The sequence below is a fragment of the Palaemon carinicauda genome, chromosome 25 (genome assembly GCF_036898095.1).
Source record: "Palaemon carinicauda isolate YSFRI2023 chromosome 25, ASM3689809v2, whole genome shotgun sequence".
Classification (NCBI taxonomy): domain Eukaryota; kingdom Metazoa; phylum Arthropoda; class Malacostraca; order Decapoda; family Palaemonidae; genus Palaemon; species Palaemon carinicauda.
Window position 1 is genome coordinate 106,170,203 of NC_090749.1, and position 14,599 is coordinate 106,184,801.

The 14,599-nt window shown below is 44.3% G+C and overlaps 2 protein-coding genes across 2 annotated transcripts in view; both read right to left on the minus strand.

Annotated features, from left to right (window-relative positions):
• The window catches only part of LOC137618818 (uncharacterized), a 413,063-nt gene that overhangs the window by 311,409 nt on the left and 87,055 nt on the right, over positions 1-14,599 (minus strand). The window lies entirely within an intron of this gene.
• Positions 1-14,599, minus strand: part of Cyfip (Cytoplasmic FMR1-interacting protein Sra-1) — a 128,246-nt gene that overhangs the window by 87,160 nt on the left and 26,487 nt on the right. Inside the window, 5 exon segments of the mRNA XM_068349023.1 lie at positions 1,407-1,591; positions 1,753-1,898; positions 4,038-4,219; positions 4,830-5,009; positions 12,328-12,544. Of these exon segments, the coding sequence (XP_068205124.1) occupies positions 1,407-1,591; positions 1,753-1,898; positions 4,038-4,219; positions 4,830-5,009; positions 12,328-12,544 (910 nt within the window).

Below are 14,599 nucleotides of genomic sequence, written 5' to 3' on the forward strand. Positions count from 1 at the left end.
AAAGGAGGGATTATCAGCGAGAAGACAGAATAGATTATCAGCGAGAAGATGGGAGAGATTATCAGCGAGGCGAAATGAGGGATTATCAGCGAGATGGGAGAGATTATCAGCGAGGAGAAAGGAGGGATTATCAGCGAGGAGAAAGGAGGGATTATCAGCGAGGAGATGGGAGAGATTATCAGCGAAGAGAAAGGAGGGATTATCAGCGAGGAGATGGGAGAGATTATCAGCGAGGAGATGGGAGAGATTATCAGCGAGGCGAAATGAGGGATTATCAGCGAGATGGGAGAGATTATCAGCGAGGAGAAAGGAGGGATTATCAGCGAGGAGATGGGAGAGATTATCAGCGAAGAGAAAGGAGGGATTATCAGCGAGGAAATGGGAGAGATTATCAGCAAGGAGAAAGGAGGGATTATCAGCGAGGAGATGGGAGAGATTATCAGCGAGGAGATGGAGATTATCAGCGAGGAGATGGAGATTATCAGCGAGGAAAAAGGAGGGATTATCAGCGAGATGGGAGAGATTATCAGCGAGGAGATGGAGATTATCAGCGAGGAAAAAGGAGGGATTATCAGCGAGGAGAAAGGAGGGATTATCAGCGAGGAGATGGGAGAGATTATCAGCGAGGAGAAAGGAGGGATTATCAGTGAGAAGACAGAATAGATTATCAGCGAGGAGATAGGAGGGATTATCAGCGAGGAGATGGGATAAATTATCAGCGAGGAGAAAGGAGGGATTATCAGCGAGGAGATGGGATAAATTATCAGCAAGGAGAAAGGAGGGATTATCAGCGAGGAGATGGGAGAGATCATCAGTGAGGAGATGGGAGAGATTATCAGCGAGGAGACATACGGTAATGGAACACCGATTTCACTGTGATTATATCATAACATTTTATCATAAAGATGAATATCTTTACATTCTCTTTCAGTATAATATGCATAAATAAAATAGAAATACATTACAAGGATATCGAACGTGTCATACCTCAAATGATAATTACATTACAACTGATTGAAGATTAATCGTTTAAGGTCTTCCGCAATAGGAATCAAACTGTACAGAAATGTAATACTAAAAACATTTTGATTAAAACATGGAAGTTATGAGATGTGATGGCTAATGGTAAAGAGCTCAAAGACTTATATACTTTGATCACTAGATTAGAAAGGATGAGCATATTCATGGAATTTCAGCCATAGGGACCAACAACGGGGTTCAGTAGCTTATTCACTAACAAAGTATATCTGGAAGAAAAGCCTACAGTTGCTACAGAAAGTATAAGATGAAAAGAAACCAGAAGAAAGGAAATGGGAACAGCAACACAAAGTAAAATATAGAAAGATCTCAGAAGAAAGGAAACGCGAACAGACGCAAAGCAGACGAATACGAAGACACCCCCTTACCTTAAATATCTTGTCAATTTTATCAATTTTAATCTTCTTCTTTTGGTCCAACTTGTTGATGTTGCAGATTTCCGAGTCGATCAGGAAGAGTCCGAATCCCATGACTTTGACAAGCATCTGCTTCTCCTTCGGCGTGAGGTACATCCGGTTCTCGAACATGTGTACGCTGATGTTGACCACGTCGCCTGGGGGGTGATCATGTCGTTGTGTTGGTTAGTGGTGAGGATTTCATAAAGTAAAAAATCATACATAACACTGATATTTACCTAAAATATTTATAACAATAGGAATAGTTCTACAATATAAAAAACACGAAGAAAATGTTTAAGGCGCAACCGCCACTCACAGAGAAGATCTTCGTACGAAGGTATCGCCGTCAGCTTCTCCTTCAGGTTGTCGCGGATCTTGTTCTGCGTCGCGAGGAACATGGAAAGGTTCTGGGACTCCTGCAGGGACTGCGTGTCGCTCATCACCTTCAGAAACTGGGCCGCTCTGAGGGGGGGGCAAACCGAAAGAATTAACACCTAAGGGAATAAGCTTTTCCTTTATAACTGACTTAAGAAGAAAACAATGATACTGGATGTTGCAAGAAACTAACTACAACCCTGCTCACCAGGTTATGACTACTCCCTCTCCCCCTACCCGAGGGAGGGGAGAGACCGAGTAGTCATACCTCTGGCAATGCCGCTGAGCATGACCGAGGGTTTTTCCTTTTAACTGATGAGAAGAGAAATGATTATCAAAATATAAATCTTACAAGAGGATAGGCTGCTCAGTCTGAATTACTAATAAAAAAAAAATGGTATGATCATATGTCCCAAACGGAGGACCAACCTTACTTGTCTGAAGGATGGTAAAAACAATGATGATCAGATGTTACGAGGAACTAGAAAGGTTTCACTTGTCTGAAGGACAGTAGCTCTCTCTCGTTTATTTTGTGAGTAGCAGGCTATAAACATAAAGTGATGGACATATGTGCTTTCCAAATTGGAATAAAGGTACACCCTACGGATGCACTTTGTTCAAGGAGGTATTCCGAAGTGATGCAATCAGCAGCTTCATAAACAACCAACCTTCCCTCTCTGAGTAGCGTCATCTATCTACCATGACATTATATCTAATAAATAAAATCCATCTACATCAACCTACGGACATACTTTAGCGAAGGAGTTATTTACAAGTTATTCAACCAGCAGTTTCACGAACAATCGACCTTCCCTCTCAGAGAAACGTAACCTATCTACCACGCCACACAATCTAGTAAGTTAAACCCACCTATGTCATAGTAAAGCTATAGTACTTTACCACACTGCATCCATGTTAAAGTTAGGGTAAATGAAGCAGGATTAATTACCTCTGTTGCGAACTCGTAAAAGGGGCCTCTCACTCGACCTTGCATCAAGTTAATGGCAAAATCAACAACAAGAATATTCAAATATCAGGGTTAGCTTCAATATAAATCCCAAAATGATGCGTGGCTGGATGTTAGAATTTCAATTGACTGTCCCGAGAATCTGAGCCTCTTGCTCCTAAGACTAACTAATGTAACCACTAAATACTTAAATGTTCTGACGACTTTGAGGTACTTGAGACCAAAACCTGAAAAATAGGAGCAAAACTTGACTTGAAGGATCAAGAGGACCTTGATACGAGAGGAATCACGTTCTCGAACATTGCCTATAATATACACTTTTTTTTCAGCAGAAAATTACAGTATCTTTCCATAGAGGAAGGTGAATTTAGTGTAAATTCAATTCAGTTAAGAGTCCCTTCACCTATCAACCTTATCAATCCCACTGTAGAGCAGGATCGGCCGCTCGAGTCAACTCTTTCCATCCCTTTTTAGAATCGTTGTAAACATTGTAGAGGCTATTCACCGAGTAAAATTGGTGCGTTAGCGAGTGATTTTAGCTTTCTGGAATCGTTGTAGACGTTGTCTGACGAGAGAACTGCCAGTGATTTGAGCCTCCAGTCCCATCTCATCCATATCCCTCCTCACTACATCCATCCATCTGATTAGCTGATGCCCTACACTTCTCCCCATTACTAGGATGTTCTTCTCTCTCTTGATTGGTTCTATCTCCTCCCTTCTTATTGCACAAGTGTACCCGAGCAATCAAATACGACGGCTATATATTTATATAGATATGCACACACTCACATATTCAACCCTTCCCCCCACCTCCCCCTTTCCTAAACACAATCTGGAAGTTTCGGCAATTTATGGAAGTGGTTTACAAGTGTATCTCTCAGGGTGGGCCCCCTCACTAGGGTATGACTACTTCCTCTTCCCCTTACCTGAAGGACGGGGAGAGACTGAATAGTTGTCAGTCTGGCAATGCCGCTAAGCATGACAGGAAAGAAATATATATTTCATATACATAAAAACAGATATGTTGCTCTTCATCATATAGGAAAAATGGTCATGTCAAAGCCCTGCCCACAGACATGTGTCAGACTGCGTCACTCTTTGGACACTAAAACCCTTTCGTTCTATTTCTACAATTCCATCTCCTCCAGATTCTTTCCACATCTTCCTGGATAATGAGGTTCCTTAATATCTGTCAATCTTTAAGTATATCTTTGCCAAATGCCTTTCAGTCAACAAATCACCAGTAAAACGGAACTCACCGTCTGTACGTGGAGTAATCGTTCTTCACGCTGGACTTCATGTTCTTCAGTTCGTCCAGGACGGCAAACATGTTGATGAACTTGCCCAGCGTTAGCAGGTACGCTTCGGACACGAAATCCTTCCTCTTCTCCTGATGACACAGACGCTTCACTTGGTTGCAAAAGACGTCTATTGCTTTGCGCTGTAAGTAAAAAAACAACGTGAGAGCTGACAAACTTAAACAAAAACAGTACAGAGCTTTTTAATGAAGAATCTACGTATGAAACGAGTACGGTACCGACTTTAACACACTGTATCTAGAAGCTCACAAACTCTATAAGCTTTGACTAAACTCATCTTATGTATGATAATAGTACCAATTCTAACCTCTCACGTGAAAGTTCAGGAACTCGGTAAGCTTTAACGACTACGGTAGGTTATGCTCAACTTAGGTATGATACGAGTATTGACTTCTAACATTTCACTGAAAGGCCAGGAACTTCCTAAGCATTTACATTTATGTTCAACTTACGTACGATACAAGTATCGACTTTAGCATCTCGCTTGGAAGTTCACTTACTTCATAAGCTTTCACGTCTTTGTTCAACTTACGTATGATACCAGTATCGTCTTCAACACCACCTCACCTGAAGGTTCACGAACTAGGCAAGCTCTAACAAGTAAGCTCAACTTACACGCGATACGAATACAGTAATGAGTTTAACAACTCGCCTGTAAGTTCATGAACTTCATATGCTTCAAATACTATGCTCAACTTACGTACAATACGAGTAACGACTTTAACAACTCACTTGAAAGTTCATGAACTTGGTAAGCTTCTTAACCTCATCCGAGAGGACCTTGACGGTCTTCTCGTAGATCTCAACGCGGTTCGGCTGCTCGTTTGACTTGGGCTGGGGGATGGCGCGGGAACAGCAACGCCAGGTGTACAGCATCACGGCATGTTGCTCACCTTCTTCTAGGAGCTTGTTCTGGGGGGAAATAAGATCGCAGGTCAATTCGGCACAAGACAATGAACGAATGAGGAAATTGGATGTGAAAACAGAGTAAGAACAAGAAAATATGGAGTTTTTATGATAAAACAAAGTTTTGTGAATACTTACCTGGCAGTTATATATACATAGCTAATTATCTCTATTTCGGCAGAATTTTTTCTAAAACTAGGCAACCGCCTTGTGGTGGTTGGGTGGTAACACCCGTTAAAGGGTGGTAGGAGGAATCATTCCCGTTTTCTGTTCTTCAGTTCATCTATGCCCGACCTGTCTCCTGAGGGGAGGTGGGTGGGCCTTCGAATGTATATATAACTGCCAGGTAAGTATTCACAAAACTTTGTTTTATCATAAAAACTCCATTTTTATGAATAGAACTTACCTGGCAGTTATATATACATAGCTGATTAACACACTTGGAGGAGGGTGATAGACAGTAACATCGTTGGGGAAACAACCAAAAAAGTTGTAGGATAAATAAACACCTTGATTCCTTACCTGCTAAGGTAGCTGACTTCAAAGGTTCCTGCCTCTTGAGTCGCTTTCCCTTAGGAGTGTCAGCCAGGATGTGACCTGCAGTGCTGAAAACACTCAATCGAGTCTGTCAACGGGGTGAGACCAACAATCTGACTAGACTTCAGGACTACCTATTGCCCAAAATAAAAAACCGCAACTTTACCAAACCAACCACCTAACATTTGCAAAGTAGATAAAAATGATCTAACTAGACTGAGGTGACTGTACACAAGTCGAAGTCCTCAGACAACCAATAAAAAATACACCAACCTATGCACAAGTAAACAAAACTAAGGTTGAGGGGAGGTAGTAACTCCTTTGCCTAATACAGAAGCCGTAGCTACGTATGGTCCCAAGGTATAACATTTCTCATAATCCACCCTCACCTCTCTGAGGTAATGAGAGGCGAACACAGAGTTGCTCCTCCAGAATGTCGCATCCATAATTTGACGGAGCGACATGTTCTTGCGGTAAGCAAGCGAGGTCGCAATGGCCCTCACTTCGTGGGCTTGCACTTTTAAAAGTCCGAAGTGTTCCTCCTCACACAAGAGATGCGCTTCTCTTATCACTTCCCTCAGGAAAAAGGATAAAGCGTTCTTGGAAAGGGGCTTTTGAGGATCTTTCACAGAACACCACAGGGAGCTAGAAGAGCCTCTCACACTTTTTGTGCGAGACAAGTAGGTCTTGAGGGCTCGTACTGGACAGAGCAGCCTCTCTTGCTCTTGACCCACTAGGTTGGTCAAGTTAGGAACCTCAAAGGTCCTCGGCCAGGGCTTAGAAGGGTTCTCGTTCTTAGCGAGAAAGTCTAATCTCAAGGCACAAACTGCCCCATTCAGATTGAAGCCTACCTGTTTTTCAATTGCATGGACTTCACTAACTCTTTTAGCTGTTGCTAAGGCCAAAAGAAAGAGGGTCTTCTTGGTAACCTCCCTAAGGGGAGCCTGTGAGATGGGCTCAAATCTCTTGGTGCACAGAAATTTAAGAACTACATCAAGGTTCCAAGAAGGGGGCTTTAACTGGGTCTGCTTGGTCGTCTCAAAAGACTTCAAGAGGTCATGTAAGTCCTTGTCGCGAGACAAGTCCAAGCCTCTATGCCGACAGACGGAAGAGAGCATACTTTTGTACCCTTTGATAGTGGACACAGCTAGCTTAGCGTCCTGTCTGAGGTACAACAAGAAATCCGCAATCTGGCTCACAGAGGTAGTGGATGAGGAAATCTTGTGCTTCCTACACCAAGCCCTAAAAGTCTCCCACTTGGACTGGTAGACCCTCTGCGAAGAGACCCTCCTCGCTCTGGCGATAGCTTTCGCAGCTTGCGCTGAAAAGCCTCTCGATCTGACGAGCTTCTCGATAGTCTGAAGGCAGTCAGATTGAGAGCGAGGGGGTTTTGATGATATCTCTCGAAGTGGGGTTGTCTGAGCAGATTTGGACTTGCAGGGAGGCTTCTTGGAAAGTCCATCAACAAGTCCACCACCTCCGTGAACCATTCCCTCATCGGCCAGAACGGAGCTATCAGGATCATCCGTCCCGAATCGAGGAGGGCGAATTTCCTGACTACCAGATTGATGATCTTGAACGGGGGAAAAGCATAAGTGTCCATCCCCGTCCAATCCATCAAAAAGGCGTCTACTGCTATTGCCTCTCTGTCCGGAACTAGGGAGCAATAGATGGGGATCCTCTTGGATAAATTGGAGGCGAAAAGATCGATGAGGGGTCTCCCCCACAGCCTCCAGAGACTCTGACAGACCTGTTGGTTGAGGGTCCATTCTGTGGGAAGGACCTGCCCTTTCCTGCTGAGCATGTCCGCCCTCACATTCTTCTGTCCCTGAACAAACCTCGTCAGCAGGCTTATCCTGTTCTCCTTCGCCCAAAGAAGGAGCTCTCTTGCTGTCTCGAAGAGAGACAGAGAGTGAGTCCCTCCTTGCTTCCTGATGTAAGCAAGAGCTGTGGTGTTGTCTGAGTTGACCTCCACAATCTTCCCAGACACCAAGTCCTTGAAGGCCTTTAGCCCCAGAAAAATGGCCATCAGCTCCTTGTTGTTGATGTGCCATCCCAGCTGAATTCCTTCCCAATAGCCTGAGACCTTGCTTTCTAGTGTTGCCCCCCAGCCTGACTCTGATGCGTCTGAAAACAACACTAGGTCTGGGTTCTTCTTGTGTAAGGAGATCCCTTCCCCTAACAAGGTTGGGTCCAGCCACCACTTCAGAAGAGTCTTGACTTCTATTGGAATGGGGAAGGAAAAGGAGTCTTCCTGCATCTTTCTGTTCCATGTCTTCGAAAGAAAGTGCTGAAGAGGCCTTAGGTGGAGTCTCCCCAGAGAGACAAACAGTTCGAGGGAGGACAGAGTCCCCAGCAAACTCATCCACTCCTTCGCTGTGCATCTCTTCTTGTCCAGGAAAGTTCTGACTTTTACGAGACACTTGGCCTGTCTTTCCTGAGAGGGAGAAGCCCGAAAAAGAACTGAATTCAGAACTATCCCCAAATAGAGAATAGTCTGATTCGGTCTGATCTGAGACTTCTCCCTGTTGATGACCAGGCCTAGATCCTGAGCCATCATAAAAGTCTTCCGTAAATCCTCCAGACATTTCTCCCTCGATCGTGAACGAATCAGCCAATCGTCCAGATAGAAGGATATCCTTATCCCTTCCTGATGCAGCCAACCTGACACATTCGCCATTACCCTGGTGAAGACTTGAGGAGCCGTGCTGAGACCGAAGCAAAGAGCTCTGAATTGGAAGCACTTGCCCTCCATTACAAACCTCAGGTACTTCCTCGAAGTCGGATGGATGGGGACATGGAAATATGCGTCCTGCAAGTCGAGGGACACCATCCAGTCCCCTGGACGTACTGACGCCAGCACCGACTGAGTCGTCTCCATGGAGAACTTTGTCTTCTCCACAAATACGTTGAGCGCGCTGACATCCAGGACGGGTCTCCATCCGCCCGAGTTCTTGGGGACCAGAAACAGGCGATTGTAAAAGCCTGGGGAGACTAGATCCCGAACCGGTTCTATCGCCCCCTTGTCTAGCATTTGGTTGACAAGGTCTACTAGAGCCTTCTGTTTCCCAGGATCTGAGTACCGGGCTACTAAGGCCAGCGGAGCATCTGCGAGAGGAGGTTTTTTCAGAAAGGGGATCTTGTATCCTTCCTTGATGACTGAGAGGGACCAGGTGTCCGCCCCTCTCCTCTTCCAGGACTGCCAAAAACCTGACAGTCTTGCGCCTACCGTCTGGAGGAGACGAACTTCATTTCCTGGAGCGAGGTCTGAAAGAACCCCTGGTAGATCTTGGTCCTGAATCTTGCCTTCTCCCTCTAAAATCTGATCTTGAAGTAGTCCTGCCCCGAAAGGGCTGCTGGAATCTCCTTTCCTCCCGTTTCAAAGAAGAAGGAGGGGCTGCAAAGGGCTTACGAGCAGAACGAGATAAAAGGTCTTGGGTGGCTTTTTGGGCCAGAGAACGCGTAATGTCATTAACCAGAGACTCGGGAAAAAGATGTTGAGAGAGGGGGGCGTAAAGAAGCTCAGACTTTTGAGCATTGGTAACAGACCTAGAAGCAAAAGAGCAAAGCAGAGCTCTCTTCTTTAGGACCCCAGCTGAGAACAGAGCAGCCAACTCATTCGCCCCATCTCTGAGGGCCTTATCCATACAGGACATAATGCTCGTAAGGTCCCTAGATCCATCCATCTGTTCAGTTTTCCTTGCGAGAGTCCCAAGCGACCAGTCTAGGAAACTAAAAACCTCAAAGGCTCTAAAAATACCTTTGACGAGATGATCCAGCTCCGACATTGACCACATGACCTTGGCTGAGTTGAGAGCATGCCTTCTAGCAGAGTCCACTAAACCAGAGAAGTCACCCTTGGAGGAGGAAGGCACTCCCAGACCCAAAGGTTCTCCAGTTGCATACCACATACCCGCTCTTGAAGCAAGACGAGCTGGTGGAAACGAGAAGGAAGTCTTAACTGTTTGTCTCCGCTCCATCATCCAGTCATCAATCTTCGTGAGAGCCTTCTTTGCGGAGATAGACAGCTTCATCTTGATGAAGGCCGACTGTTTCTTGGCCTTCTTTCTGTTAAATTGGGACTGAGGAGATTGAGGGGCAGCAGGTTGGAATTCCTCTCCAAAAAGTTCAAGAAGGGAGCGAGAGAGAACTTTGTAATCTCCCACAGCATCGGCAGGATTATCATCGTCATCAGAAACATCCTCGAGGGCCTGATCCACATCTGCAATATCCTTCGAAAGAGAAGAATCCTTAGAACCCGACAAGGGCAAATCAAAGGCATCATCCTGCAAAAGACGGGTTGCATCCTGGAGTCCCGCGCTAGAAGAATCCTTGGAACGAGAGGCAGTATCGTCCCGAAGAGGCAGGGTGGTATCGCCCTGGGACCGAGAACGAGAGGCAGAGTCGTTCTGTCGTCGAGAGCGAGAGGCGGTATCGTCATGGCGGCGAGAATGAGAGGCGGTATCGTCGTGGCGGCGAGAATGAGAGGCGGTATCGTCGTGGCGTCGTGAACGAGAGGCGGCATCGTCGTGGCGAAGCGAACGAGAGGAGGTATCGTCGTGTCGAAGCGAACGGGAGGCGGTATCGTCTTGGTATCGAGAACGAGAAGCAGCTTCGTTCGATAAGGTATCGTCCCGGTATCGAGAACGAGAAAACGTATCGCCCTGGTATCGCGAAGAAGTATCGCCTGGCGCAAGCACACATTCCTCATCCTGGCGTAGAGAGGGAGAAGTTCTCTTTAAAGAAGAACTCCGTTCTCTCTTAGAAGCAGACTTCTTAATCGGCAACGAGTCGTCTTTACGTCTGTCAGACTGGGCGTGAGGGCGGCTAAAGGCTTGTACTAAAGTCAAAAGTTGTTCCTGCATGACAGACATAAAGGATTTAGCAACATCAGCTGGGTCTTGCGGATCCGAAGGGGGGGGCTGACGAATAACACTCGTATCTTCGGCAGCAGGCTTCGTCCTTTTCACAGGCACGGAGTCGAAATCATCCTCCGACGGACAAGGTTCATAACTGCTAGAACCGGGAGAGAAAGAACGAGACCGTTCGTCGCGGTTCCATCTCCTCTTAGTAGGTCTTGAAGCTTCATACTTCCATTTACGTCTGGACGAATTCGGAGAAGAAAACAACACATCCGACTCGTCTTTCCCGTGACGGTCAAGAGCAGCCTGGGAATAGACAACAGGACTGTCTGAGGCGACGGCCGACCGAGGGTACGTACCTCTCACCCCCTTTCGGTCATCGACGTACCTTCTCCCTTGGTCCTGGGAGCTTGGTAGAGGTCTAGGCCTAGGGGTATGACAGATTCGGTCGGTCGCCACCTCCACTGCACTAACACAAGCACTTTCACTTTCCTTACCTTTAAAGGCCTCCAGCTGTTCTTTAATGGCCTTCAACTCGGCCGCCAGGCTAGCGTACCGAGGGTCATCCGTAGATACGGAACCTGTAGGAGGTGCAGGAGTTACTACCTCAAGGGAAGGATCAACTTCCAAAGAGGAATCAATAATAGGATCAATAGATAAATCTACGCTAAGTTCGTCTTCCTTACCACTAACAGACTTAGACTTAGACCTAGAAGCTCTCCTAACTCTATCGAGCTCTAGCTTACGCACATAGCGCTTCATAATTAACCAATCTTTCTCATCCAAAACCTTACATTCCCCGCACCTATTATCAAGGGCACAAACAAAACCCCTACAATGAGAACAAACAGTGTGAGGATCAACCGCCATTTTGGGTAGTCTCACCTTACATTCCTCATTCGCACAGATACGGTAATGACTCTTTTCCCTCATAATGAAAAACAGCAAAAAAAAAAAAAAAAGCTAAGAGAAAACAAAATACAACGATCGCCAAAACCCCAAATCAGAGTACTTCACCAAAAAAAGCAGACTGGTACACCGAGCAGGGAAAGCGAAGAAAAAAACTCTTAATGACGGACCAACGTGTTATCGATCCGGCCGGCAGAGATGAACTGAAGAACAGAAAACGGGAATGATTCCTCCTACCACCCTTTAACGGGTGTTACCACCCAACCACCACAAGGCGGTTGCCTAGTTTTAGAAAAAATTCTGCCGAAATAGAGATAATTAGCTATGTATATATAACTGCCAGGTAAGTTCTATTCATAAAAATACCACCGTTACTTTAGGGAGACAAAAAGGGGACTTATTGTGGACTTAAAAATCATTTACAAAATAATTCTTTAGCTTCTTGGAGAACCTTCCCCCTTTCTCTAAATACACAGGTCTTACAATTCTTCTAATTAAAGGGGGAAAGAAGCCATTTAAACATATATAATTCTTTATTACCTTACAAAATTCCCCCCCAAAAAGTACTACTACTTGAGCTGGAATCATGATTTATTATACGAGTTTCTTAAAATCAAAGTTTATCTGAAGTACTTTACTATAATATTCTAAAAAGTATCATTATAATTTTGAAATGAATGTTATCAAAATTACTATCTAAGCTTCAACCCTGGTTAGAAAGGCAGAGTGCTATAAGCCATAGGGCTCCCAACAGAGGTACAGTAGTATCCAAGTGGAGAAAGTAAATTAAAAGAAACTACTGTACTGTATACATGTGAATGAATAAAAAGTATAAACATTTTCAAGACCAGTAACGCTAAATTAAACAGCATATATGAATTACGAAATGAGACACGTCAACATGTTTAAAAGGAAAGCCTTTGTGACGAGTTTTAACTTTGAAGTTAACAATACTAAAATGAACTGAGCGAGTTGTCTTTACCCGAGAGTATTACTAAGAATTTTCTATATCTTACCAGTTCAGCATGCGTAGCGGCCTCTTCCATGTACTTGGCCACTCCGGTGACGTAGGCCATCCGATCCTCGAAGTTGGTGTCGAAGTTGGCCGTGTACACGACGGAGCAGGCCTGCGCCTCGATGACGGGCTGCTGGTCCGGGAGCGGCAGGTCGTCCAGGACGTCCACATTGCTCAGGGCGTCCGAGATCGTGACGCGTTCAGCGGCCATCCTGACGCTGAAAGGCAATGGATTATTTGACAGTGTGAGGTTGTGCAAGGGCCGTTCTTTTGACGAGGTGTGGAATGATCGGCTTATATTGGCATCTTTAATGGCCGACCCCGAATTCGTATTAAGGTACGCTAAGGGTTCCGACATTCTGGACATTCCGACATTCTAACATATTTGATGTCAAATGGCGATTTAACGTTGGGTCGGGCTTTGAAATTCGTATGGGCTTAGGTAACAGAGACCCTATCACTATTTCCTTATAACACTAAATAATAACCTTTTGTATATGTCCTAGAAACGTTATTACTGGCAAATCTTACCTGATTAGTCTCCTGCGAATTATGTAAACAGATATCAAGGGACAACTGTAATTTCTAGCCTATGATAAACGCCACTAAACGTCTATACATCTGCAAAATGCACAATGATTAAAAAGCTGTCCTCTGACAATATGAACTATAAATATAAGGAGAGAAATTAGGTCAGTAAGGGGGCAATGCACAGTAGCTCAACACTACGCTACTGTCGGAAAAACTGCCGAGCTCTACTTGGTAAATGCACATCTAAAGCCATGCAAGGTTTGCATTCATCCGTATTCAACTCTCTCTAAATCTGACACGACACTGTGGCTACGATTTCTGCATCATTCTTAGGTTATAATTCATCATCATCATCTCCTGTACCCCTATTGACGCAAAGGGCCTCGGTTAGATTTCGCCAGTCATCTCTATCTTGAGCTTTTAATTCAATACTTCTCCATTCATAGACCTCAGCCCTGTAGGTCTGGGCCTTCCAATTCTTCTAGTGCCTTATGGAGCCCAATTAAAAGTTTGGTGAACTAATCCCTCTTGGGGAATACGAAGAGCATGCCTAAACCATTTCCATCTACTCCTTATCATGATCTCATCCACATATGGCACTCGAGTAATCTCTCTTATAGTTTCATTTCTAACCTTGTTCTGCCATTTAATCATTATTGTAAAGAAAGATTGGCTAAGATTTCTCTAATAGATGATGGGATAGCTAAAGGGAAAATGAATATTAAAATTTTGTATACCTGTGTATTGATAAAACCAAGCCATAGAATTAATTTTGGCTTTAAACTACTGTACCGTAAACACAGGTACGCACTTCCAGCATACAGTACGTATAAATAAAGGATCTGAGAGATGAATTATTTTTATAACTTTATATTTCCTGCTACATAAGCTCCTTAACTTACAAACTTTACCCTTTTACCCCCAATGGACGTACTGGTACGTTTCACAAAACTCATCCCTTTACCCCCATGGACGTACTGGTACGTCCTTGCCAAAAAATGCTATTTAAATTTTTTTTTGCATATTTTTAATAACTTTATGAGAAACTTCAGGCATTTTCCAAGAGAATGAGACCAACCTGACCTCTCTATTTCTATGATGAAAATTAAGGCTGTTAGAGCAATTTAAACAATATGTATTGCAAAATGTGCTTGAAAAAGAAAATGCCTGGGGGTTAAGGGTTGGAAAGTTCCAAATAGACTGAGGGTAAAAGGGTTGATAGGTTCGAAGAAGCTGTTTATAAGTCGAATTTGGTTAAATTTGTGCATAAGGGAGGCTTCACCTAGCTCACACGCCTATGATTTCCGGCTACGAAAGTCAAGAAATAATCGGGTTTCATATGAAATAGATATCAGGTTATTACAAATATGTCATTTTGCTTACTGTATTAAAGGAAATAATATTGTTTTATTATAGTATTTATTTATCTTATCTTTATCATCTTCAGTTGTATTTGTGTTTGTATCTCCGAATGATTGTAAGTTGGGGACCTTCTTCTATACAGTACAGTACATAATTACGAAGCCGAATCAGCCGTTGAACGTATCCCAATTTGGTCTGCCATTCAAGGGACGTCCCTGCTAAGCATCGAAGATATCACATTGCAGTTTACACTCAAACCGATTTATAACGTTTCCAAACGAGTCTTCTCTAGTTTTATAAGGAAATATGGAAGACATGTAAACTCAGCAACCTACCCCGGGGGATAACTGCACCACGTTTCTCTATGCACTGTCACTACT